Source organism: Lycium barbarum, chromosome 4, assembly GCF_019175385.1.
Source record: "Lycium barbarum isolate Lr01 chromosome 4, ASM1917538v2, whole genome shotgun sequence".
NCBI lineage: Eukaryota > Viridiplantae > Streptophyta > Magnoliopsida > Solanales > Solanaceae > Lycium > Lycium barbarum.
The window spans coordinates 148,216,882-148,243,326 of NC_083340.1; the positions used below are offsets into that span (position 1 = coordinate 148,216,882).

At 36.4% G+C, this 26,445-nt stretch overlaps 3 protein-coding genes across 5 annotated transcripts; all 3 read left to right on the forward strand.

The window, feature by feature from the left end:
• The first annotated feature begins 409 nt into the window (after window positions 1-409).
• Window positions 410-2,040, forward strand: LOC132638823 (putative UPF0481 protein At3g02645). The gene has a single exon (XM_060355583.1). It carries the CDS (start codon window positions 530-532, stop codon window positions 1,859-1,861), a length of 1,332 nt encoding a protein of 443 aa, XP_060211566.1. The 5' UTR covers window positions 410-529; the 3' UTR covers window positions 1,862-2,040.
• Window positions 2,041-4,108: 2,068 nt separating this feature from the next.
• LOC132636994 (V-type proton ATPase subunit H-like) lies at window positions 4,109-18,721 on the forward strand. 3 transcript variants are annotated; one of them, XM_060354115.1, is made up of 12 exons: window positions 4,109-4,283; window positions 6,276-6,391; window positions 6,879-7,004; window positions 7,568-7,670; window positions 7,923-7,995; window positions 9,190-9,255; window positions 9,357-9,474; window positions 10,515-10,676; window positions 11,328-11,453; window positions 11,789-11,914; window positions 12,381-12,560; window positions 18,196-18,721. In XM_060354115.1, exons 2-12 carry the CDS (start codon window positions 6,356-6,358, stop codon window positions 18,442-18,444), a joined length of 1,365 nt encoding a protein of 454 aa, XP_060210098.1. In that variant the 5' UTR covers window positions 4,109-4,283; window positions 6,276-6,355; the 3' UTR covers window positions 18,445-18,721. The 3 variants fall into 3 exon arrangements, with proteins under 3 accessions (XP_060210098.1, XP_060210100.1, XP_060210099.1); XM_060354117.1 differs by lacking the exon at window positions 4,109-4,283 and adding an exon at window positions 4,374-4,393; XM_060354116.1 differs by lacking the exon at window positions 4,109-4,283 and adding an exon at window positions 4,545-5,368.
• A 2,259-nt stretch (window positions 18,722-20,980) lies between these two features.
• Window positions 20,981-24,619, forward strand: LOC132636996 (uncharacterized). The gene is made up of 2 exons (XM_060354118.1): window positions 20,981-23,897; window positions 24,007-24,619. The coding sequence occupies exons 1-2, from the start codon at window positions 22,377-22,379 to the stop codon at window positions 24,028-24,030; spliced, it is 1,545 nt and encodes a 514-aa protein (XP_060210101.1). The 5' UTR covers window positions 20,981-22,376; the 3' UTR covers window positions 24,031-24,619.
• Window positions 24,620-26,445: the final 1,826 nt, after the last annotated feature.

Genomic DNA, 26,445 nt, shown 5'->3' on the forward strand with positions numbered 1-26,445 from the left:
CTGATGTCAGCCCCACCATTTTCAATTGTTAAATTAAACTCAAACCTTTAAAAATTTATACAACCACTTTGTTTTCGTTTAAAAATAAGCTTCAATAAAACCCAAGAAAGGTGTATCTTCAAAAACCAATCCAACATAATCACAAATAAGCAACGAGTCTTCAGTTTTCAAGCCAACATATGAAGATAATGGATAAGGAGAAATCGTGGCGAGTGTATATATCTACACAACTTTTTCTTAATAGGGTAAACAATTAAAAGACACCCCACGTAAATTCCTTATATAAAACGCGTATGCTTATTTGAGCTTAATTAAGTTAGTTTAAACACATCCATCAGTTCTTTAAATTACTAACTTAATCATAAGGTCACTGAATTCAGCTCCAAAAGTCATAAGGTCACTGAATATTAAACAACGTGGTCAGCTATTGGAAAATATTAAATGCATCATCAACATAAGTTTACTGGTGCTTCACCATTGATCCAAGCCAAAATCCTTCCAAAGAGGCAAAAAAACTCCAATCACAAAAATGGCGTCAGAATCTATCACTACTTGTAATGTTAGCGAGCAACGTTGGGTCAATGAAACAATAAGAACCTTTACATCAGAATTGACAGTAGATACTGAAACCACCACTTGTGTTTTTCAAGTTCCCAAAATCATTGCTGAAACTAAGCCTCAAGCTTATACCCCTCAAAAAATAGGCCTTGGACCATACCATCACTTAGGTCCGCAGTTGTTAGCCACGAATAGGCATCACAAGCTAACGATAGCCAGAAGTTGCCTGAACGACCACCAAGTCCAAGATTTTGCAAACAAAGTTATCAACAAGCTGTGTTCGGTCATGGAACTCATTCGAGGGTACTACGATAAGCACTTGGATCTTGAAGGCCAAACTTTAGCATGGATATTGGCCATTGATTCTCTATACATGCTACACTTACTGAATAGTTATGGACGATATCAAAAAGTCAATACTAAACAAAGAATGTTTACTCAAGATGTTGTGATGCTAGAGAATCAAATCCCATCTTTTGTGCTGATTGAAACCCAAAAGGCTCTCGATCAATCTTATAGCAATTTATTTACGAGGCTGTTCTACAAATACTGTAACGCACATTCTCCCCTCAAACTGACAAACCAGAACATATTCCGTAGCGTCAATAGTCCCCATTTGCTGGCTTATTTGCACCATTTGATCATCAACTACCGTGGGATTCTAGAAGCAGAATATCATGAATCAGATGATGAAGATGTTATATGTCAAGATTATTGCGAATACTACAGCTCCGTTACCCGCATTGTGGAGACTACTGCTAGTCTTGGCCTTCCAGGAGGGGAGCTTTTAGGGAGACATTTTAGTTTCCTGACCAGTTTGCCATGGGATTACATCAAAAGTTTGGTCAAGAAGGAAAACGAGGAAAAGAAGCCTTCAGTAGATAAGATTGAAATCCCATCAGTGACACAACTCAACAAAACCGCTAAAGTAAATTTTAAGCTCACAGAAGGAGGCATCAGGGATATTAAATTTATCGAGGAGGAAGGTGAACAAATGTTTTACCTCCCTGGGATCACCTTAAATTCTGATTCTGAAGTTATATTGAGAAACTTAGTTGCATATGAGGCAGCTGCTGCTGGTGATCAAGATGGAAGTACTCTTGAGGTGGCTGAGTATGTGGATTTGATGTGTGGAATTGTGGACACTCCGAAAGATGTTGATTTACTCAGAATATCAGGGATTATAAAAGGAAGTCTGAGTGATGAGATCAGCAATTTCCTCATCACTCAGACTTCCTTTTATATTGAAGCAACTTTAAAGCCTGTTATAGGAAACTTAATCAAAAATCTGTTCTACGAGTAAGCATAACATGCAAAACTGATTCATTAAATAGAACGGGGAAAAAGAAAACTAAAACCAAAACCACATAGACTGAAGGGCGGTCAGTCCCGTAGTCAGTGTATATAGAAGATTATGCTGCGCATATAGGTAAAAAATTATTTTTTATGGATATATATGAAATCTTGAACACCCTTAATGAAATTCCTAACTTCGCCACTGAAATCATGCAGATATATCTGTGAAATACATTAGTGTTCAACTAAAAAGGTTCTTTACTATTTCAACTAGCAAGGTTCTCATCTAAGAGTAACAAAACAAATGCTTGAAACTCTTTATAAGGGCATAATGCAAAAAAGTTCTTTGTCTCTAGTTGATAGAACTAACTGTGCTACACTTTTAATGATATCTTTTTACTTAAAAGAAAACACAAAAAATTTGCTAAAAGAAGAACAAAAGGTTAAAGGGAAACCTAAAGTATGTGCAATTCATCTGACATTGTTTTATGGGCATTCAAGAGTAGTTCACTCTCTTTCTCCAGATGGCCGCATCAATAACATAACTCAAATTAAGCCCAATGCATGAAACATCTCGCGTTTATACAAGATTCAGATAAGTTCCGCAGCTTGAATACACAAAATATCTCGTGTTCATATAGGATTCGGAGAAGGTCCGAACCCCAAGGGTGTGACACAAGCATGGCAGAGGGAGATTATTAGTTACTGGTTCAAACGAACACATTAACTTTTGTTTAGACTATGTTTTTGTATCAGAAAATTAATTAAATATGTACAAATATTTAATTGCGACCCATTACTATGGGTTCAGTGCCAAGTTCAAAACCTATATTTAGTGTAAGTTATGACTAATTTTACTTCTCGAACTCATGACTTATAGGTCATTTTGATGTAAGCATACTGCTCGAACCTGTGACTTACAGCTCATCCTGTAAGCATGACTAATTTTACTGCTCGAACCCTTGATCTATAAGTCACATGAGTATAACATTACTATTGTTCTGAGACTCCCCTTCAGATTAACAGCCACATGCAAGGAAAAAATAAAAATCCTGCATTCAAGCAGAATATTATAAAGAAACAGGTAAAAAAAAAAAACTCAAAAAAACAACAATTACTGTAAGGTTTCTCCTTTCCGGACCCCGCGTATTGCGGGAGCTTAGTGCACCGGGCTGCCCTTTTTACTTTAAGGTTTCTCCTGCATATTTGGGATTCATTTTTCTCGGGAAAACTTGAATCTTTTACTACAAAACCATAGTGGGTCGTAGAATTTGGCTTCAATATATCAAAGAAGAACCAAAGCTTCAAAATGAATCAGCAATTGCTCGAAATTTAGTCAGTGGAGATTAAAAAAAAAAAAAAAAAAAGAGATTTTAAATTCACTGCCAAAGTGCATGAAGAAAGTCAGAAAGCTTTTAAGTCTTTTTTTTTTTTTTGATTCCTTATAGTACTTAAATAAATATACTATAGCAGTTTGGGAGCAAGTTCACAAAAGCACCTTAAATTTACACTTGCAGAGTTGTGATCCTTTAAGTTTGTCAAAATTGAACATTTTAGTCTCCTTCCTATAACAAATTCTAATTGATAGATTCAATGAGAACCAAAAAAAGAAAAAAAAAATTAACTAGGAGAACGAGAAGGTCCCATCAAATTCTAGAAACCTCAACATCAAAAATTGCGCCAACAACAACATCTATACAGTATAGCCCTACAATGTGAGGTCTGAAAAAGATAGACTATACGCAGACTTTACTCCGGGAGATAAGGAGGATGTTTCCAAAGCATAAAAAAACTTTGCCAAACCTTATAAATAAATAAAAAAATAATATAAATTACATCTCAAAAATACACTAGACATCAGAAGTAGCAGATAAAAATTATTAAGAAAAATACAAAAACTATACTTCAAAAAATGTTAGTTCTCATGAATAAAAAAAAAATACACAACTCTATTTAAATATAACAACAAGAATTAGTCCAATAAGGATGATCAAAAGCATTGTTTTTGACAAACTTTAAGGATAAATTCAATAAATTCAGATTGTCTTAGTTTAATTTGACATAAAATTTAAGAAATAAATAAAAAAAATTAAAATGTGTGATTCAAAATAAATTTTAAATATTTATATGATTATAGATCATCTCATAAAGTTAAATTATTTTTAAATATAAAAATATATCAATTTTTTTGGACGACAATTACGAGGTAGTAATAATTAAGGGACCAAAAATGTTATCTTTTAAGTCTATGTGTCACTTCATTTTCTCACGGTTGATCTATCTACTTGGCTCTTCCAGATTTCAACTACCATCTGTTTATGTATTTTTTATTTACATCTCTTCTGAACTAGCACAAAATTCTCAAATTCATGTCACTTTCAGTTAATTAACTAAATTATAGTATTGGGTATTTGACTTTTGGATAAGAGGTATGTAAATTGCTAATTCTTGATTTTAAAGGTTGATTCTTGAATTATTATTTTTTTTGTTCTGATGAGAGGAATGAGAAATGCTAATTATGGGGTTTCAAAATGAATGTGTAATTGTATTCTATCTGTTTATTTATTCCTCCACTGTTCTAAACTAGTACTATTAGATTCATGTCAATTACAATTAACTGACATTTGACTGGATTATAGTATTATGGGGTTTTTTATTTTTGGATGATATGAATGTAAATTGCTGATTCTTGATTTTAAAGGTGGACTCTTTTTCTTTTTTCTAGGATGAGAATTGAGAAATGGTAATTATGGGTTTCAATGAATATGTTATAATAGAGATAAATGTTGAGACTTGAAGTTTGGATCTTTTTTTTTTTTTTTTGTTGGTGTTGTTGTTGATGAGAGGATTGTGAAATGCCAATTGTGGGGTTGAATCTATGTTGCGTGGACTCTCCAAAAATGTTGTTGCACCCGTGTCGGATTCTCCAAAAATACACTATTTTTGGAGTATCCGACATGCACCCATCGGCATTTTTGAAGAGTCCGAGCAACATAGTGTTGAATGAATGTCTAATCACCTATGAGCTATGTTTTCTGGGTCAATTTGTATTAGTGAGTTTGAATTGTGATGATTGTTGAGGAATGGGGTGAAATCTGAATCTAAGGCAGCAAGATTTTGAGGTCAATTATTGATCTTCCAACATCGTATTGCGTTATGTATCCCAATTTATTTGCTAGTAATGCAGTGGTTGGTTATAGTATTGAGTCTTTGATTTTTGGATGAAGAGTGTAAAAATGCTAATTCTTGGTTTTAAAGGTTGAATTTTGAATTTTCGTCTTTCTTTTTTCGGATAAGAGGAAGTTGGAAATGCTAGTTCTGGGTTTCAATGAATATGTTATAGAGATAGAGGTTGAGTCTTGAGGTTTGATAAAAATAAAAAGGTTCACTCCTTCTTTGTTGTACATGGGAGGAATGTATTTGTATAAATGCCAATTTTTAAATGGTCAGTTTGAATTGAGCAGATCGTTGAGAGATGGGGTGAAATCTGAATCTAAGGCAACAAGATTTTGAGGTCAACTTTTGATCTGCTAACTTCTCATTGATTTATGTGACATTTGTGTCCATTTCAGTTAATTGACTAGATCATTTAGGTGTCTGGTTTTTGGATGAGAGGAATGTAAAATGCTAATTAAAGGTTGAGTCTTGAATGTCAAAAAAAGAGAAAGTTGAGCCTTTTGTTTTTTTCAGATAAGAGGAATGAGAAATGCTAATTCTTGGTCTCAATGAATGTGTTATGGAGATGAATGTTGAGTCTTGAAGTTTGATAAAGATAAAAAGGTTGAATGTCTCTTTGTTGTTAATGAGAATAATGGTAAATTCCAATTCTGGTTTTGAATGAATTTACGGTTGGGTTGAAAAATAAATGAACTTGCTGGAAATTGAGCATATTGCTGCACTAGTAAAATGATTTGCTTTTCTGGGTCAATTATTAAATGATGATCTCTTTGAATTAGTAAGTTTGAGTTATACGGATTTGATGAGAAATGGGGTGAAATCTGAATCTAAGGCAACAAGACTTTGACATCAACTTTTGATCTGACAACTTATCATTGCTTTACGTATCCCATTTTATATATCGGTTGATTCTCTGATTGTCATTTGCTTGTAACCCCACGCTTGGATTTATATTATTTTTCAGTAAACATCTGGTAAATTTGTTTCTTTGTCTTTTTTTTTTTTTTACTTCTATTTTGTGTTAGACCATAGTAGCCTCAGTAGTCTGGGCAATGCTGAAAAGCACAGGGAACAACTCCCTACAAAAATTTTCTTGTTATTTCATCTTTTTGTTGTGTTTTGCAAAACTAAATTCTATATGTTTGTGAGAAAAATTTGATGCTCCTGAGTATAAGTGAATTTGCCTAAAATGTCGGACTTATTATCAGTCGGAGTTTTGATATAGTTCTTTGAAATCTATACAGGTTAAAGGAGACAACACATTGTGAATTTTGTTGTTTCATTTGAGGATAAAAGATTTTCAGATCTGAAGAATATAATCACAATGACAATTGAGAATGCAGAGCTCACCACAGAGCAGGTAGCCTTTCGCATGAATAAGCATCGTCATGAATCTACAGTTCTGCAATAATGAGTAGATTTATCATTTCCATCATCATAATATTGAACATGTAGAAGAAATCTAGGTCTGTGGCTGGTAATTGATTTCTTTTCCATCCATTAACCTTCTTTTCTGCAAAGGCTATAATAGCTTGTTGGTGTAAAAAAAAAAGAAACTGGAGAAATCCGTGCAGTAAATGATTGATTAAGAAACGAGGTAATTGAAGTTTAATTAGTTGTTTTGGTGGTAGTACATAGAAAGTTCTCTATTCATGGGATCTATAGTTGAACTGTCCATCACGGTTATCTTTCATCTTGGAGGAAGTAACAAGGGGGGCCCTTTTTTATAATGTATTTTCTAAGGGGGTGCGATTGGGGGAAAAGAGAACTAAAAGGGTACTGCAAAGAGTAGTGATCAACTGTGTCTTTTAGTGCACTGCTCATAATGTGTGCTTTACTTTTTAAAGGTTTTGAGGAGGGATATTCCATGGGAGACTTACATGACCACAAATCTGATCAGCGGAACAGGTCTTCAGTTGTTGAGGTGTTATGATAAAAAGGCTGAAAGTGACAAAGCTCAGTTGCTGGATGATGTAATGATTCTGTCCTTTTACTTAGCTATAATGTACATTTAACTCCAGCCCAATTCTGTTTCATGTTTTCTTATTCTCTACCTTCAATGCAACTTTTCTGCCTAATCGTTCTTGTATTATGTTGGATTATTCTGCTAAATTCTATCTGGAGAAGGTCTTATATGTGGTAATATTGCTTTTACTTTTTATGTCACCAGAAAAAGGAGTCAGAAATCACTGATATTTGGGGGAGATATTTCGATTCCAATAGTACTATCACTAATCTGTAGTGGCATTCCTGCCTATTTATTTTTTTGGCTCTGATTCAGTGTCCTTATGTGTGGCTTGCGTGTTAATCTATCAAAAGTTATTTATATAATTACAGTTATCAGTTGCTGATGATGTATTATTAAAAAGATTTTTAAGTTTGCTATAAGCTACAGGCTCTATGCTTGTGGGGTATGTACGTAATGGTGTTTTTTCAACAGCTGAATTCAAGAAATGCCTATTGTTACTTCAGTTTTGGTTTCTTTCTCAATCTTCTATAGTTTTACTGCACTGATAAACTGGAAGGGTTTTTGCAGGACGGTCCAGCTTATGTCAATGTATTTGTTACCATTTTACGAGACATCTCCAAGGAAGAGACTGTGGAATATGTTTTAGCTTTAATTGATGAAATGCTTGCAGGTAACGGAGGGGTGTATCTTTCACTACAAAAAAAAAAGAAAAAAAAAAAAAGAATTAGCGATGGACAACCTCTAAATCCATTGCTAATCCTATTTAACGATAGATTAGTGATGGATTATCAAAAAAATCTTGTTAACTACGGGTTATTTAGTGATAGAGTAACGGTGGATTTCGAAGCTAATTCATGTTTTTTTTTTTAGTGTTTTAGATCTTTTTTGATAGATCAACCAATCTATACTCTCTTTCTTGCAGTAAACCCAAGGAGAGCGAGACTATTCCATGACAACTCTTTTTCCAATGAAGACACTTATGAACCATTCATCAGGTACCGTTATTAAACATTTATTCAAACTTTTTGTCTGCAATTGTTAGATAAGATAGTATCTGCTGTACTATACTATCTGAGCGAGATATTGATTTCTCTTTCTCCCTTTAGAGCATGCTGATGCACTACTCCCTCTTTATCTTATGTCTTCATGTATTCAAATGTGTTATATATCGATTTTCCTATATGTATACATGTTTACAGCTTCACAGTTATCGACTCAATGCCCAGCTTGTGAGATCACTGAGTTGCTGTTCCTCACGTTTGAGATGCAGTTAACAGTAGTTCATTTGATTATATGTAATTTCATTTCTTGATGATTCAGCAGCAAGTTATGTGTTTGAGATAGCTGATATTTTGAAGGCAAAGTTCTTTTCTCTTTCTTTTGTGCTTCTTATCGGAAATTCGCTAGACCTACTTCCCTTCTTTAAAATCTGGTCCAACGCTTGGTCTTTCGTATTTTTTAAGTTCTCAATAATTTTAATTTTTATTGTTGGAGAAACTGACCTATACTCCTTTAGGATTTTAAGGTAAGGTTCATAATCCAGGCTTTCTGAACTATGTCGAATATTAGGAGGCAACATTGGGGTAAAAGACAAAGTCAAGAACCCTACCGTGCTTCAATTATTACATATGCATATGAATTCGAGATGGTTTTTACTCCGGATACTAAACAGTGAATTCCTATGTCATTTGGCTCTAAAAGAGCAGGTATATATATATATATACACACACACACCTGAGGTGATGATGAAAATGAAAAGTATAAAAACCAAATGCACATGTACATAGCTTATCAGGAAGGTGAAATTTCTTTGTTCTTTGGAAATCTCTTGTTCTGCCCATTCATAGTCTCTTCTTAACAGTTACTCCCTCCGTCCCAATTTATGTGAAAGCGTTTGACAGGGCACGGAGTATAAGAAAGAAAGGACAACTTTTAAAACTCGTGGTCCAAAAGAAGTCATAGATATTTGTGTAGCTATAAATCATCTATTAAGAGTAAAGTGGGAAGTTTAAAGTTAAATTGTTACTAAGTACAAAAAGGTGTCATTGTTTTTGGGACTGACTAAAAAAGATAAGAGTGTTATATAAATTGGGACAGAGGGAGTATTATATTTTAAGTATAGATGATTTTATATTCTCGTGGGTCATTACATTCTTTCTCTTTTCGAATGATGAGTTTATTTCTTTCAGATTGCTTTGGAAAGGTAATTGGTTCATACAAGAGAAGAGCTGTAAGATTCTCTCTTTGATAGTGAGGTAGTAAATTAATTATCCCTATGGTGTCAATCAGTCTTTAGACCTATGATTAGAACGATTATTGAAAAAACTATTTCCTTGGCTCCTTCTCGTAATTCCAGTGCCAGGCCCAAAGTTCAGAATGGCACTGATGCAAATGGAGATGCCTCGAATTCAAAGGGGAAACTCACTACCACGGAAGATGTTTTGAAAAGCCTGGTGGAGTGGCTATGCGCACAGGTTCATTCTGCATTCCAACATTTAGCACTTCTATTTTGTTCCTCCACTCCAACAACACCCCCCCCCCCCTCTCCCCCCCTGTCCTAAGAAAGAAAAACTACCAATTTGTGAGGTGTTTTTTTCTAGATATTTCAAGGGGAGTGCAATGATTTATGGAGGTATTGAATTTTCGCAGTAGTAATTTGGAAATAAGTATTATATGCATTGGAAGTTTGGGAAAAAGAAAAGGGCTGAAAAGAAGAGTATGAAGAAAAAGAGCTAGGACACTGTAAGATAGAAGCAAATTAATTCAATCTATTTGAAATAACTTTATTGAAATGAAGCGAGAAAGTTCTTGCTGCTGCTCAAGCTATTATGGAGCCTACGTTTATAACCTATGTTGCTCAGACTCTTCAAAAAATATTGAGGGATGCGTGCCGGATCCTCCGAAAGTAGTGCATTTTTGGAGGATCAGACACAAGTGCGGCAATATTTTTGGAGAGTCCAAGCAACATCGGCTATGACCTCTTTCTCCACCTCGACACTAAGTATTTGAGAGAAGGTACTATGACGTACTTGCTAATCTCTTTGCTCTTTCCAATTGTATCGTCTCTCTCATTTTACTTGTTATGGTATTCTTTCTTAACTAAAGTTAAATCACCAAATTAATGGGAGAAAAGCAGGAGCAGATGTTATGGGTTTATTTCCACTTGATGCTAGATTTATATAATAATTACTCTCTCCATTCTTGACACACTTTCCTTTTTAGTCAATTTCAAAAAGAATGACACACTTCTAAATTTGGAAACAATTAACTTCTTACCTCTCATTTTACCTGTAATGAGAAGCTTTTATAATCACACAAATGTTATAGCATATTTACGGCCTCAAGTTTCAACTTTGTTATAGCCACACAAATGCTATGGCATGTTTTAGACCACAAGTTTCAACCGTTCTCATTTCTTTCTTAAACTCTGTGCTGATTCAAACTATGTCATGTAAATTCGAATGGAGGGAGTACTTGGTATTGTGTCCATCCTGATTGCTCTGTATCATTGCAGCTGAGAAATCCTTCTTATCCTAGTCATGCCATTCCCTCTGCAATCAATTGCCTTGCAATTCTGTTGAAGGAGCCTGTGGTTCGAAGTTCATTTGTTCAAGCTGATGGAGTGAAGCTGCTCATTCCTTTAATTTCACCAGCCTCCACTCAGCAGTCCATTCAAGTACGTCTTTACACTAATACCTACATCGTTGACCAACTTGCTGGGATGGGACTATTGAGATGGTTGTCATTTCATTCTATGTATCATCCAGCTTTAGAAATTTTTGAACAAAAAGTTTTATGTTGACATCTTTGACCTGCTTACTATACCTAGGACTAGGGGTGTCAATTGGGAGGGTTCGGCTAGATTTGGACGGGTCAAAATGGACTGAGTTAATAAATGACTCTCCCAAAAGTTACTTGGGCTGAAATGGGTTGGGCTAAAAGGCGGGCCATGATTCAACCTGCCCAATTCTTACTAAGTTTTAATTTCTTTGTTTGTTCTTTTATGATTTTTAAGTACCTAAGAAAGTTTTTAATATCTTCATTATGGTATATATAACATATCAAATTAAAAGAATGTCTTTTCGAAAATATTTTGACAAGGTTTCTATATGTCAATTTGGCTACATATCGGCCCAATTTTTAGATGGGCTGAAATGCGTTGGGCTGAACTAAAATGGGATGAGCTAATAAATGGGCGTGTCAAACTTGAACGGGTTGGGCAGGTCATGTTTTCATGGGCGTGTCTAACCTTTCTTTTTAATGTCAAAGAAGTTTGTCTGCAATTTTATCCATGATTTATTTGATTCACTATTCTTCTTTGAAACAGCTTCTCTATGAGACATGTTTATGTGTCTGGCTTCTGTCTTACTATGAACCTGGAATTGAGTACTTGGCTACTTCTAGGGTCGTACCTCAATTGATAGAAGTTGTTAAAGGTTCCACAAAGGAGAAGGTGAGTAACTTTTCATCCTATACTCTCTCTGTTTCTTGCTATAGTCTTTCTTTTTGGGCGTGCCGATAAAGATTCCACTTTGCCAAATAATGTTCTGGTATACATTCATAAGTTCAAACTTTTAACAGTCCTGTTTCTGTATCCCTAACATCAAAATAAGTTAACTGATTTGGGCGCTCTATGCTAGGTGAATCCTACTATCATTTGCTTTCTAGCTGGCAGTTTTACTTAATCTGTTGGATCCTTTAATTTATCTATATACAAAGTATCAAATCGAGCTGAATGATGTCTTGCGTCATCTTTGTTCATGGCATTTGATGTTTGAATGACTACAGGTAGTCAGGGTTGTTATCTTGACTCTCAGGAATTTGCTTTCCAAAGGAACATTTGGTGCTCAAATGGTAGACCTGGATGTGCTGCAGATTGTACAGAACTTGAAAGCTCAGGCTTGGAGTGATGAGGTGATTGAACGGTTTCGTGGTTTTTAATTCAATATAGTATATGAAGCAAACTAAAAGAAGTTTTGCAAATTTGAGATAAGTCGAGGTGCGCGCAAGCTGGCTCCGGCACCATGGTTATAAAAAAACTATGCCTCAGTACCAAGCAAGTTAGGGTCGGCATCATCATCATACTAAAACATTATTAGGATTTATCATCAATTGATTTATCATCACCTCCTCCTTTATCCGGGCTTGCGACCGACAATGTGAGCAAGCTCACATAGGCGCAGTTAACACGGTTGTCCCAAAAAAAAAAAATTTAAAAAATGGATGCAAGTGCTCGTTGTATGGAGAGACGGATTGCAGTATTCCCTTATTTCCTTGATAGACTATATCAACAGTACTTAATCACGTCACTATGTTTATGGAATAATGAACTCTAGCTCGAACCTTTTAAAACGCCTAATGTGTAGTGTCATCTTTCTAGGACCTATTGGACGCTCTGAATAAGCTTGAAGAAGGATTGAAGGAAAACATCAAAAAATTGAGTTCATACGACAAGTACAAGCAGGAAGTCCTTCTCGGCAATCTTGATTGGTCCCCCATGCATAAAGATCCTCTATTCTGGAAGGAGAATATAAATAATTTTGAGGAAAATGGATTTCAGGTAATGCATGTGGCTTTTCAAATTCTTTCTTTAGTGTTGTTATCATCCCTTGATTTTAATTTTTTTGAAAGAATAAATAAATCAATCTGACAACTTTTCCTCTAGTATTAGCGTGATCGTCTTCGTTATGTACGTCAACCACCAAACGTACTGGCCCTTACATATGAAACCATGAGCGAAGCTGTTAAAAAGGGGACGGGATGGAAGTTCTCTCAAAAAAATCTACAAGCTCTTGGGATCTATGCAGATCTGTTAGGATTTGAATCCCAAATCCGACCTTTGTAGCAGGTTCCCAGGAAAGATTGGAGGGTCACAACTGGACCACTTAAATACTAACCTCCTTAGACAGAACCTACTTACGCCGTGATGTAAGCGAAGAATAAATAAATAACACACAGAGATTTATAGTGGTTCACCCTCAATGTGAGAGCTACGTCCACGTTGCTGCTGCAGATCTTATTAAAGAAGAAATATTACAAGTGTTTACAACACTCAACCTTACAACCCCAATCCCAATTACACTCAAGAATTTTACCATAGAAAATTCTCTCAAAGACCTTCTCTTACTTAGGCCTTTCACTAAGAGTATTTCTCTTAGATTTTTTTTTCTCTTTGGGATGTGTTTAGCAAATGATCTTAATGATATCTTACAAATGAACCATAAGCTACCTATTTATAGGAATGAATTTCCTATGATGAGGTAAGCGCTTACATCACGACTATTATGAGGTAAGCGCTTACATCACGACTATGTGAACAAAAGAATTGACTTGTTTGGCCAATTCCACACCTAACAAATCTCCCACTTGAAGACTAATTTTAATTTGTCTTCACACTTTGATCGATGCAGCAGCTCTTTCCTACTTTCATACTTCGTGCAGGCCAACTGAAGTTGAGCATAGCTTCAGTTTGTCTATCGTCACTGCCTTTGTCAGCATGTCTGCTGGATTCTGACTCCCTGCGATCTTCTCAAGCACCAGCGCTCCATCTTCCAAAGCTGATCTAATGAAATGGTACCGGAGTTGTATGTGCTTCGTTCGATCACAATATAGCACACTTTCCTCGTGGTCCTGATCCAATTCCCGCAGAAAAGATTGTAGCCACATCATTTCCTTTGTGGCCTCCGTCACAGCAACGTACTCAGCCTCACAACTAGAGAGAGCTGCTATCTTTTGCAACTTGGAAACCCAAGAGATTGCAGTACCTCCGAAGGTGTAAACATACCCGGATGTGCTCTTTCTGCTATCAATATCACCACCGTTGTCAGCATCAACATACCCTTGCAATCCTGTTTTTGATTTTCGGAAATACAGAGCTGAACTCGAGCTGCCTTTCAGATATCTGAATATCCACTTCACAGCCTCCCAGTGTTGCTTTCCCGGATTGCTCATAAATCGGCTGACAACTCCCACTGCATGTGCAATGTCTGGCCTTGTACATATCATTGCATACATAAGACTACCGATTGCAGATGCATAAGGTATCTTGTCCATCTGCTTCTTCTCATCCTCGGTTGTCGGCGACTGATCCTTTGACAACCGAAAGTGTCCAGCCAAGGGAGTGCTGACTGGCTTGGCATCATGCATGTTAAACCTTTTGATAACTTTCCTCACATATTCTTCTTGTGAGAGTTTGATGCCCTCCTTGCTTCGGTCGATTCTCATTCCAAGGATTTGCTTTGCAGCTCCCAAATCCTTCATTGCAAACTCTTCCGATAACCCTTTTTTCAACCGATCAATCTCCTGTAGGTTTGCTCCTACGATTAGCACGTCGTCGACATAGAGTAGCAGTATCATGTACGAGTCTTCAAATTTTTTGAAGTAACAGCAGTGATCTGCCTCGCACCTTGAAAAATCAGCTTTCTTCATAAAGCTGTCAAACTTTAAATACCACTGTCTTGGAGCCTGTTTTAGTCCGTACAGACTCTTTTGAAGTTTGCACACCAGATTCTCCTTTCCTTTGATTTTGAATCCCTCCGGCTGTCGCATGTAGATTTCCTCGTCTAGATCACCGTGAAGAAATGCAGTTTTCACGTCCATCTGTTGCAGATGTAGATTTTCCTTTGCTACCAGCCCAAGAACAGTTCTGATAGTCACCATCTTGACTACGGGAGAGAAGATCTCCGTATAGTCAATGCCTTCTTTCTGTTGAAATCCCTTTGCAACCAGCCTTGCTTTATAACGCTTGCTTCCATTGGGTTCTTCCTTTATCCGATAAACCCATTTGTTTTGCAATGCCTTTTTATCCTTTGGCAACTCGGATAATTCCCATGTATGATTTGCCGATAGTGAATCCATTTCATCCTTCATTGCCAGCTCCCACTTAGTCGATTCATCGACTTGCATTGCTTCTTCATAACATTCCGGCTCCCCTCTATCAGTGAGTAGAATGTAGTTGAGGGATGGAGAGTACCTGTGAAGCGGCTTCCTGATCCTGGATGATCTACGCAGCTCTGTGATTGGCGTCTATTCATTTGTTTCAGAATCAGCACTTTCATCAGCACCTTCTCGGATTGTTTGTTCCTCTGCCTCGGTTGTACCTGGCTGCGGCTCAGGTGCCGGAAAGTCCCTCAAATCGACTATTTCCGATTCCTTGTCCTGACATTCTGAATTCTTTTGCAGCTTGTCTTTGTACAGTACCTCTTCGTTAAAGACAACATTCCTGCTTCGGATGATCTTCCGATTTTGTTCATCCCAAAATCGGTACCCAAGCTCGGTGTCACCATAGCCAATAAAGTAACACTTCTTTGATTTTGGATCAAGCTTGCTTCTAGCCGTATCATCATTATGAACATATGATAAGCAACCGAACACTTTCAGAAATGAAAGATTTACCTTCTTGCCACTCCAGACTTCTTCTGGAATTCTGAAATCCAAGGGAACTGACGGTCCTCGGTTAATTAAGAAGGCCGCGGTATTGACTGCATCTGCCCAGAATGTCTTGGGCAGTCCAGAGTGTATTCTCATACTCCGAGCACGCTCGTTCAACGTTCGGTTCATTCTTTCGGCTACTTCATTCTGTTGCGGCGTTCCAGGAATAGTCTTCATCATCTTGATCCCATTATCGGCACAGTACCGTTTGAAATCACCATCAGTGTATTCTCCGCCGTTGTCGGACCTCAAACACTTCAACTTGAGGTTTGTTTCATTCTCGACCATGGCTTTCCATCTTTTGAATACACTAAACACATCGGATTTATTTTTCATAAAATAAACCCATACCTTCCTGGTTGAATCATCAATGAAGGTCACGTAGTAGTGTGATCCTCCAAGGGAGGGGACAGTGGTAGGTCCCCACACGTCTGTGTGCACCAATTCCAGCTTCTCGACCTTCAACTCCCTGCCTGCATTTGAGAAGCTTACTCGCTTTTGTTTTCCGAGAATGCAGCTCTCACACGTATGAAGGTCCACCGTCTTCAGCTCCGGAATTAAACCATTTGTCACCAACAGCTTCATCCCCTTCTGGCTGATATGCCCCAGCCGACAATACCACAAATCTGTCTTCTTTGTGTTGTCAACCACAGCAACAGTATCACGACAGCTAGCCGTCATGTAGAGAGTGCCAATCTTCTTTCCTCGGCCAACTACCATAGCACCTTTCGCCACCTTCCAAGACCCATTACCAAAGTTGAGATCATATCCCTCATCATCAAGCTGACCTACTGAGATCAGGTTTCGCATCAGCTTTGGAACATGTCTAACTTTTGTAATCTTCCACGAGGATCCATTTGACATCTTCAAATTAATGTCTCCCGTGCCAACAACGTCTAGCGGCTCTCCATCGGCTAAATAAACTTTGCCGAGATTCCCAGCCACATAGTTTGTCATTATATCATGATGTGGGGTGGTATGAAAGGACGCTCCTGAGTCAAGCACCCAAGAGTCTATCGGGCTGTCAACCGATAGCAACAACGCATCGCCAATGTCTTCCGTAGCAGCGTTGATTCCAGCCCCCTTGTTGTCCTCCTTCTTTGGCGCCCTGCAGTTCTTCTTGAAGTGACCTGGTTTTCCACAGTTCCAACAATCAAATGTTCGTCCTGGTCTGGATTGACCCCTGCCATTCCTTGACTTCGATCTGCCCCTATTTCGGTTGTAGTTTCTGTCATAATTTCTGCTTCTGTTTTCAACATTAAAAGCAGAACTCGTCGATGCCTCTCCAGAATCTGTCCTGCGCACTTCCTCAGCAAGGATACGATCCCTAACATCGTTGAACTTTAGTTTGTCACTACCGACAGAATTACTAACCGCTGCTCTCATTGGCTCCCAGCTATTTGGTAGGGATGCCAACAAAATTAGAGCTTGCACTTCATCATCGAAATCAATTTTTACCGATGACAATTGATTTACAATGGTATTGAATTCATTTACGTGTGCAGCAACATGAGCACTTTCCATCATCTTTAAATGAAATAGTTTCTTCATGAGAAATACCTTATTATTTGCCGAAGGTTTCTCATACATGTCAGACAATACCTTCATCATATCTGCGGTGGTCTTCTCCTTTGCCACGTTGTGAGCAACGTTCTTCGACAGCGTTAGCCGAATGACTCCCAGAACTTGTCTGTCGAGGAGATTCCAATCTGCTTGCTTCATCTCTTCTGGTTTCGGACTCAGAGGTTCATGAAGCTTTCTGCCATATAAATAATCTTCAAGTTGCATTCTCCAGAACGCAAAGTCTGTACCATCGAATTTACCGTTGTCGTGCGTCGTACCATCTTCGCCTCCTATCGTTTCTAAATCACAACACAACCTGTTGCTCTGATACCAGTTGTTAGGATTTGAATCCCAAATCCGACCTTTGTAGCAGGTTCCCAGGAAAGATTGGAGGGTCACAACTGGACCACTTAAATACCAACCTCCTTAGACAGAACCTACTTACGCCGTGATGTAAGCGAAGAATAAATAAATAACACACAGAGATTTATAGTGGTTCACCCTCAATGTGAGAGCTACGTCCACGTTGCTGCTGCAGATCTTATTAAAGAAGAAATATTACAAGTGTTTACAACACTCAACCTCACAACCCCAATCCCAATTACACTCAAGAATTTTACCACAGAAAATTCTCTCAAAGACCTTCTCTTACTTAGGCCTTTCACTAAGAGTATTTCTCTTAGATTTTTTTTTTCTCTTTGGGATGTGTTTAGCAAATGATCTTAATGATATCTTACAAATGAACCATAAGCTACCTATTTATAGGAATGAATTTCCTATGATGAGGTAAGCGCTTACATCACGACTATTATGAGGTAAGCGCTTACATCACGACTATGTGAACAAAAGAATTGACTTGTTTGGCCAATTCCACACCTAACAAGATCTTGGGTAAAATAGGGAAACAGTGAAAGAAAACGATACCAATTAGTTGGGATTAAGTTTTACTCACGTCAGTACGTTTACTTTAGATCTAATATTTTCTAGTCATTTTTTAATCATATCAGAGGCTTATTTCCGATAAAAAAAAATCACAGAATCTCTAGTTCTTTGTTATTTTAATTTATATAATATTGAATTGAGTTGAGCTTGAATGGGGCGACATGGATAGTGAAATTCATATAGCCGACCCAACTTGCTTGGGATCGTGGCGTAGTAGTGCTATGTTGTACTAGAGTGATCGTTGTCGTGTTGTGTTGCAGATCTTGAGAGTGCTTATGACGATTTTGGATACATCGAGCGATGCAAGGACACTTGCTGTCGCTTGCTATGATTTGTCACAGTTCATTCAGTGCCATCCTGCGGGGCGAGTCATAGTGGCGGACCTCAAAGCTAAGGAACGGGTAATGAAACTATTGAACCACGAAACTGCAGAGGTCACGAAAAACGCCTTGCTTTGCATACAAAGGCTTTTCTTAGGTGCCAAATATGCCAGCTTTTTGCAGGCTTAAATTATCTTCAATTTGCTTCAGTCTTCAGACAAACTATACATAATTTGTTTCAAATGACACAAGTTTGAGGGTGGTCATGTTCTATTTATTCATTTTATCTTTATTATTGTTTGATGAGATTGGAAGGACACCGACAGTGAGGACTCATATAGCCGACCCCGGCTTGGTTGGGACTGTCGTGTAGTAGTTGTTGTAATTGTTTGACGAGATTCTCACTCAGAAGAATGCTTTTAAGAGTTCATTTTATTTCAATCCAATAAATGAATTTTTTGCACAACATCAATGGACTTCATTCTTCGTAGATTCATGTTATTTATATTAGTAAATGCCATTAGAGTTAATAATTTCTCTCATTACTAGATGACTCTATTTTACTGAGAAGATACGTTGCTCACTAAGCGTGTGATGACGAACGATTATAGTACAAGGGTCTTCAGTTTTCACCATCAACGTTCGTGGAGAAATTACAGCCACAAAATATACATCCCAAAAAAAAAAAAAATACAATGCACTAAGCTCTCATTATGCGCAGGGTCCGAAGAAGAATTGGGGTTACATTAGGTCTATCATATGCAGTCTGTCTTTGTATTCTGCAAAAGACTATTTCTACGATTTGAACCGGTGACCTCCTAATCACAAGTCTTTCTACAATTTAAACCGGTGATTTCCTGATCACACGACAACAATTCTTACTGTTACGACAAACCGTGAAACCGATCTTCCTTGCATGTTACACCAAAATTGTGCCAAAAATCTCTTTTTGTAGAGACTAACCTTTACAATCCCAAAAGATCATGCATCCAAATCACCTAAAACAACTAGTTGAGGTAACTGATGTTAAAAGAGCAAGTGGCATTCTATGAGCCACTTCTAGTTCAATGATTTAAAGTGCAAATTTGGAAGTTTTCGATGGCAACAGAACCATATCGTAAAGTAGATGACTTAACTATGAGGGAATATCTCTAACCATACAAATACAATTAATACCAAAAGCAGGCGCCGGCACTAACTGCTAAAAATGATTAAATCGTGGGATTGCTATTTAATATTTGTTCTCGTTTTGATATATCTTATAAAATTAGGTGCCTTTTATTTTACACACAAGACAAATTATATATTTGTCCTTGCAATATAAGCCGGTGCATTTCGCGATTGCATAGATAGTTGTGATGATAAGGTTGGTTCCTGAGTAATTTAACATGATATTGACAACTAGGTTGTATATAACATGAAGTCGTACGGGTTCATCACGTCTCGAATTGTTTTCATATGCTTCATGCTTTGAAATAATGACGATCAGACATAGTTTGTAAGTAATCCAATATCACAACTAGGTTGGTATAGCATGACATCATACTGGTCTACATGACTTGCATGCCATAGTTTTAAAATTTATTTTTTCCTCTTCTTTATTTATAGCTTTAAAATCATGGCGATCATATTCGGCATGATTTTTGAGCTAGTAATCCAACAGGATAACCAAGTTAAATATAGCATGATGTCATACTAGAATTCGTCATCACTTGCATGCCACCGTTTTAAGATATATTTTTTCCCTCTTTTTTGTTTGTAGTTTTGAAGTCATGGCGACCTAGCATGATTTATGAGTAATCCAACAAGACAATTGGGTTGAATATAGCATGACGTTCTACCAGTCTATCATGATTTGCATGTCACAGTTCTGAATCCTTCTTCTTTGTTTATAACTCTAAAATCATGATGATTTGGTATGATTTGTGAGTAGTCCAAAATTATGTCGAACATAGCATGAAGTCATACCAATCTGTCCTGACTTGCATGACACAGTCACACAGTTCACCAATTTTGATTCCGCTTGGCGGCGTCTCTTTACATCTCGCCCCTCAACTTAATAATATTTTAGTCCAAATTTATTTCATTAAACTTAAAATGGTCGGTCCCACAAAAATATCAAAACTTGACCCAAAATTTAAGTACCGGCACCAAAATATCCATTTTGTGCAAATCAACCCCCCTAACTTGTATTGTGCCTAAAATGATCCGTTAATGAATATATATCCCAGACGACTCTAAATTTGACACTCCACCATACATATGATTAAGACAACCAAATCAATTTAAGCCTTGCCATTCATGTTTTATTATAATCTAATCCAACCCCCTATAAATATCATACCATATACTATTATGTTTGTTATATCATTGACAACCCACTTATCTCTTCAAACACCAAATTTTACCTAGCTATCTTCAACATTTTCTACTAAAAAAAATGGCAAATGTTCGTATTGCAAGGTTTGTTAGTGAAGCAGCACCACCACAATTTGTAAATGTCATGAGAAATAGAGCATCAAAGATGTTAGAGACAATTAAAGAAGATGATAGAGAAGCTGCTAATGACTCATCATCAATTTCTCCAAAGAGTTTCTCTTCATCATCATCTAATACTACTTATTCATCTTCGAATTCAATGAAGTCCAAGTATTTTGTCAAAAAAGTTCAAAGGTCTTTTTCTTTATTTGGAACTAAAGTCTCTTCTTAGAAGAGAAATGTAACCAAATGGAAAGTAGCTAGTCCATACAAATATATCTATTGGTTATATTTGTATATGCTAGTATTTCTAGTGTATATTATCTATCCAAGTGAGTTTCTGTTGAAGCAAGATAATCTCTTTGTTCGAGTTCTGGGAATATAATCGTCTTTGTAAAGAGAGAGTGAAATTTTTTGGCGCAAATTTGGAATCCAAGACGGTTACAGGAGATGGGAACTAAAAAAATATATACTCTATTTCGTACCAGTTTATGCGACAACATTTCCTTTTTAGTTCATTCCAAAATGAATGACAATTTTCTAAATTTGCAGATCTGGCCCTCTTCTTTATGTTTACTTACATATTAATTCAATTTTCCTTTCCTATTGGAAAACAAAAATAAGAATCACTTCAACAGAATAAATAATAAATAAAATAAAGGATATATGAGTTTCTCCAAAATAAATAAGTGCCAAATATTATGGACAGAGGGAGTATATAATTTATTTACATATTTATTTTCCTTAAATTTCCTTATATATCCAACAGGCTCAAGGTAATGACATATTTTTTTCAAATATATTGAGGTGTGAATTTAAAAGAGAAAAAAGAACACTTATTGACAGTTTGACACTTAGTATTTAAATTACTTAATTTGATGCAAACACTAAATGCGGGTTCCCAGTGAATCTGAGTACCTATGGATTACCTAAACAGACAAATAAATCAACAAACTGTCATAAAACCAAAATTATGATCTGAAAACCTTCCTAGAGGAAAGAAAATTAATTTCTTTTATCTTGCCTATCTGATTATCTTCCTCTAGTGGGGTTTTTCTATTTTCATTGATTCTCTTTATCAACAAAATTCATATATCTTTGAATCCTTTAGTTAAAAAATTTATCCCTTAATAAATAATCCTCTTTGTATCTTGTAAATTCTGCAATTTTCATCTTCACTTTATGTTTTGCTTGTTGAATTTCCAGTATATATATGAGGGTCATTTCTTGAAGAAAAAAAATATATATATGAGATCTCAAATATTTTCTTTCAACTCTTTGGTTTTTATATCTAATGTAAATGTAAATAATTAAAAATTTCTTGGTTGATGTGCACTAAGTTGATCAAAATCAAAACATGGATTACTATGATCAATGATAAAAAATTGAATATTTGAAGCATTAAGTGCAATTAGATCCATCTTTTTTAGGGTATTCATATATTACTATTATCAATTAGCCTGTAGCGAAACAAGGAATTTTGTTAAGGACGTTATTCGACCTATATACACAGTATAATTTTCCGACTAAGGGTGTTTAGCTGACTACGGTCTATCAGATAAATTTTGGATTCTTGTTTGTGTCTCTTATTATAGGCACAAACAAGATTGTCTTTTTTTTTTTTTCCTTGTTTGTTATTTTTGATGGCTGAAATTGGCAAGGCAATGTCCCGATTCGACGTTAAATCGTTACAAGAAACGCTTTGTGTTCAAGAACAACTTATAGAGAAGCTTTATAATGAGATAGATGAAGAAAGTGAAGCCTCAGCTAGTGCTGCTAGTGAAGCGTTGTCGATGATTTTACGTCTACAAAGCGAAAAGGCTGCAGAAGAAATGGAAGCAGAACAGTATAAAAGATTTGTACAAGAAAAAATGAGTCATGCTGAAGAATCATTGTCAATTTTACAAGAACTTATTAATCAAAAAGAGATGGAGAAATTTGCATTGGATTATCAAGCCAATGCTTACCGATATAAGCTTCTAAGTATGGGCTATGATGATGATATTGAAGCTAGTGATATCGAATTTCTCGAGAATTTAGATGAAGAATTGAAAGTTCAGTCTATTGGGAGGTGTAAATCCGACCCGAATATCACACAGAAATATGCAAACATGAAAAAGCGCGTTGTTGATAGAGACGAAAATATCAGTCCACAACGCGATTTGAATGATATAAATTCATACTGTGAACAGATTGAAAAGTTGGAAGAAAGAGTGAAACAGATTGCTGGTGCTAACTATGCGAAGTTGTCTAGTTTACCAGCTTCTAAAAGAAGCTCTTGTAACAATTTCTTGGAGCAGTTTAAAGAAACACTCGTTCAGCATCGAGGGAATAAAACAGATAAAGAAGCTGCTGTTAGTCGTTCTGCTTCTCCTCCTCCGAATGTTCTTGATGTCTTTGAAGTCCCTCGAGCAATTGAAGACAAAGAATTTGTCCCGAAAGAGGCTGTAAAACAACTTGTTAAAGATGAAACTGATTGCCATAAGAAATATTTAGTACCTATGCAGCATGAGAACAAGTCACATTCGAAAATTCATTCTACAACTAATGCTGCAGAAACAGCAGATATTCGTCGTGTCAAAAGGACAACATTTGAGATACCTGAAGTTGAGAGACAAAGTACAAGGAAAGAACCCGACAGGCACGAAGAGCTAACATTGTTACATGACATTAAGAAGCAACTAAATTTAGTACCTATGCAGCATGAGAACAAGTCACATTTGGAAATTTGTCCTACAACTAGTTCTTCAGAAACAGCAGAGACTCGTCGTGTCAATAGAACGCTTGAGATAGCTGAAGTCGAGAGACAAAGTACGAGGCAAGAATTCGACAGACATGACGAGCTAATGTTGTTACATGATATTAAAGAGCAACTAAATTTAGTACCTATACAGCATGAGAACAAGTTACATGGAGTAGGTGAAGCTGCATCCCCTACAACTAGTGCTTCAGATACAGCAGAGATTCGTAGTGTCAACAGGACGACATTTGAGGTAGCTGAAGTAGAGAGACAAGGTATGAGGCAAGAACTGGACACACACGAAGAGCTAACATTGCTACGTGAAATAAAGGAACAACTAAATTTGATTCAATCTGACATTAAAAGTTGGAAAAATAACAAGTCATCTCCAAGAAATGAGCCATCTGTAGTTTCTCTAACAGAGGTACTCTCTTTAACTTCTGCTTTTTTTTTCCCCCTCTAAAACTCTATTGTGCTTGCAATAAGTCTACATACAAGTAAAAATCTTGACAGCGCATTGAAATGGTGGACAGGTGATGGTTTGCTTTTGGCTCTGATCAAAAAGCTATAAGATTCAACATGCTGAGTTAGTGCTTATTAACTATGTGTTTAGGCTGAATTAGTGCTTATTCAAAAATATCAACGGGTGTGTGTCAAATCCTCCAAAAGTAGTGTATTTTTGGAGGATCCGACACGGGTGTTGCATCATTTTTGGAGAGTCCGAGCAACATAGCTTATTATGCCTTTTTGAGTTGTGTAACAGCACTGCTGGATTTTTACAAGAACAGTCGCGAAGGGATGATTCGAGTATAAAGATGATCATCAGTGGCTGTAAATTTTTTATATTTCATGAATCTGCAAATATATACCATATCAACCAAGAAGAGAGCTGCTTTTATTCTGTTATCAGGTTCTCTACAGTTTTGTATTATTATTGAAATTCTTACTGGCAATGACTGTACAGAAGTATGTTTTGTATACTAATGGCTAATTTATCTGCTACTTTTATGTCATTCATGATGGGTCCATTGATTCTGCACTCACAATTGTGTTTCCTTAGACTAATGTATTACTAGTGTTTATAGTAAAACACTTCTCCTTTCATTTTAAATTATGATGGGAAGTCTTAACGGTCTTTTTTTTTCAATTCTCGTTAAATCTAACCAGACGGAGTTTGTTAAATATTTGATAGAGATAAAAGTGTTTACTTCTAACAAGTTAAATAATCATTTAAGGGACTATTTTGAACCTAAACCCCAAACATAAGTGACCATTTTGTCATTTTCTCTTCTAACCAATATATATAGAGAGTGAGAGAGTTTATATATTTTGCTAACCTACTACATGTCAACACATTAAATATAAGAATATTTTTTACCAAGGGTATTAGCCTATGTGTTAGAACCCGTATTTTTGTACAGTGGAATAATCCGGATTTAATTATGATAAGTTAAGGACAAAAAATTATTTCGGGATACAAAGTCGGGATTCTTGACCTTCGATTTTATTTTGAGATATATGTGGTGCATGAATTTATTGGTATGGAACAATTAGGAAAATTTGGGACCAAAAGTGATAAAAATTGGAAGATAAAAATTATCCACAATTTCCATGGTTGGCCCACACAAATGGTGTTCAATTTTAATTGGTCCACCACATTGTGTGGGCCACAAACAATAAGAGATATTATGGGGACTTAAAAAGATGACCTTAAGTCATCTCTTCACCATTCTATACTTAGCAAAAAAAAAAAAAAAAAAAAAAAAAGTGGAAGAACCAAGGGGGAGCTCACGGCTAGGAGCAAGAAAACCAACCCCCATTTCTTTGCCTTCAAAAATTAATTTCTTGGTGTTAACCCACTATATTGAAGTCCCTAAGTAGCGTGGAAGAGTTGTTTGGGTCATCTAACCATTCATTGTATCCAATTGCAAACCCTAGGCTATTGTAAAGTTGAAGAAGAAAAGGTAAGATTTGATTTTGTTTTTGCGTTATGAAGGTTATATCCATGTTGTAGTATGTTATAATGGAGGAAAATCATGAAATATGAAATGTTGGAGGTGAGTTGTGTATGTGGAGCTTGAGCCGTGTAAATGGGTGTTGTTGTGTTGTGATTGAAATTATGAATTAATGCCTAGTTAGTTGATTATGATCATTGTAAGGTGAAGACCAATTGAGAATCATCCATATATGTATATGTGTAGTGTTAGCCGAAAATGGATCACCTTATGTGCCAAGAATTGAATTAGTATCACTTATTGTTTAGCCGTCGTCGCCATGAATTCTATATTGGAAATGAAAGTTTATTGACTCAAATTGATGTTGTAAATATTGCAGACTGATTTGGAAGTTGTTGTACATTTAATGTAAATTGTGTATTGATGAAAATAGCATTGTTAGAATGTAAATTGTAGATACGAACCATGATTTGGAAATGAAGAAAAAGTTAGGGGGGCTGTCTCGGTTAGGGGCTGTTTCGGGTAGCTTGGGAAAATTTATGGATTGTTGGAAAAATTGTATAAATTGCTTAGAATGTCTTGAAATGTTTTTGGTATGGGTTCGGGTTAGTATGTGAGCGTATAAGCGTCGATTTTGGCTTGAAAGTAAGTCGTCGAATTGAATTTATGAAAGTTGATGAATGATGGAAAAGAGAGCTATTATTGTTGTATTACCTTTCGGATTGATTATTAATGTTGTTAGGTTGGTTGTTGTTGTTGTTGATTGATACGGCCGAGTTAAATTCTCGGGGTAGCCTATTTACAGGGGAAATGCTGCCCAAATTTCTGTAGAATTAAGGGCGAAATTGGAATTTAATGCCCAAAGAGTCTTTTAGCTAATGTTTGGCATTTTATGGCTTATTTTTAGATCGTGGGCAGCCCGAATCATAGTTTGGACTTAGCTTGAGTTGGATCATATTGGAGAGCGTTTGAGATATGTAAAGCAACCTTCCTTCTTTTGGCATGCCTTAGTTTCAC

Bases quoted from the DNA above. Each gene is read 5' to 3' on its own strand.
- LOC132638823 (XM_060355583.1), top strand. From the start codon at position 530: ATGGCGTCAGAATCTATCACTACTTGTAATGTTAGCGAGCAACGTTGG.
- LOC132636994 (XM_060354115.1), top strand. From the start codon at position 6,356: ATGACAATTGAGAATGCAGAGCTCACCACAGAGCAG. The intron at 9,256-9,356 runs GTAGTAAATTAA...TCGTAATTCCAG, and splicing joins ATTCTCTCTTTGATAGTGAG to TGCCAGGCCCAAAGTTCAGA. The intron at 9,475-10,514 runs GTTCATTCTGCA...GTATCATTGCAG, and splicing joins TGGAGTGGCTATGCGCACAG to CTGAGAAATCCTTCTTATCC.
- LOC132636996 (XM_060354118.1), top strand. From the start codon at position 22,377: ATGGCTGAAATTGGCAAGGCAATGTCCCGATTCGACGTTAAATCGTTA. The intron at 23,898-24,006 runs GTACTCTCTTTA...AATGGTGGACAG, and splicing joins CTGTAGTTTCTCTAACAGAG to GTGATGGTTTGCTTTTGGCT.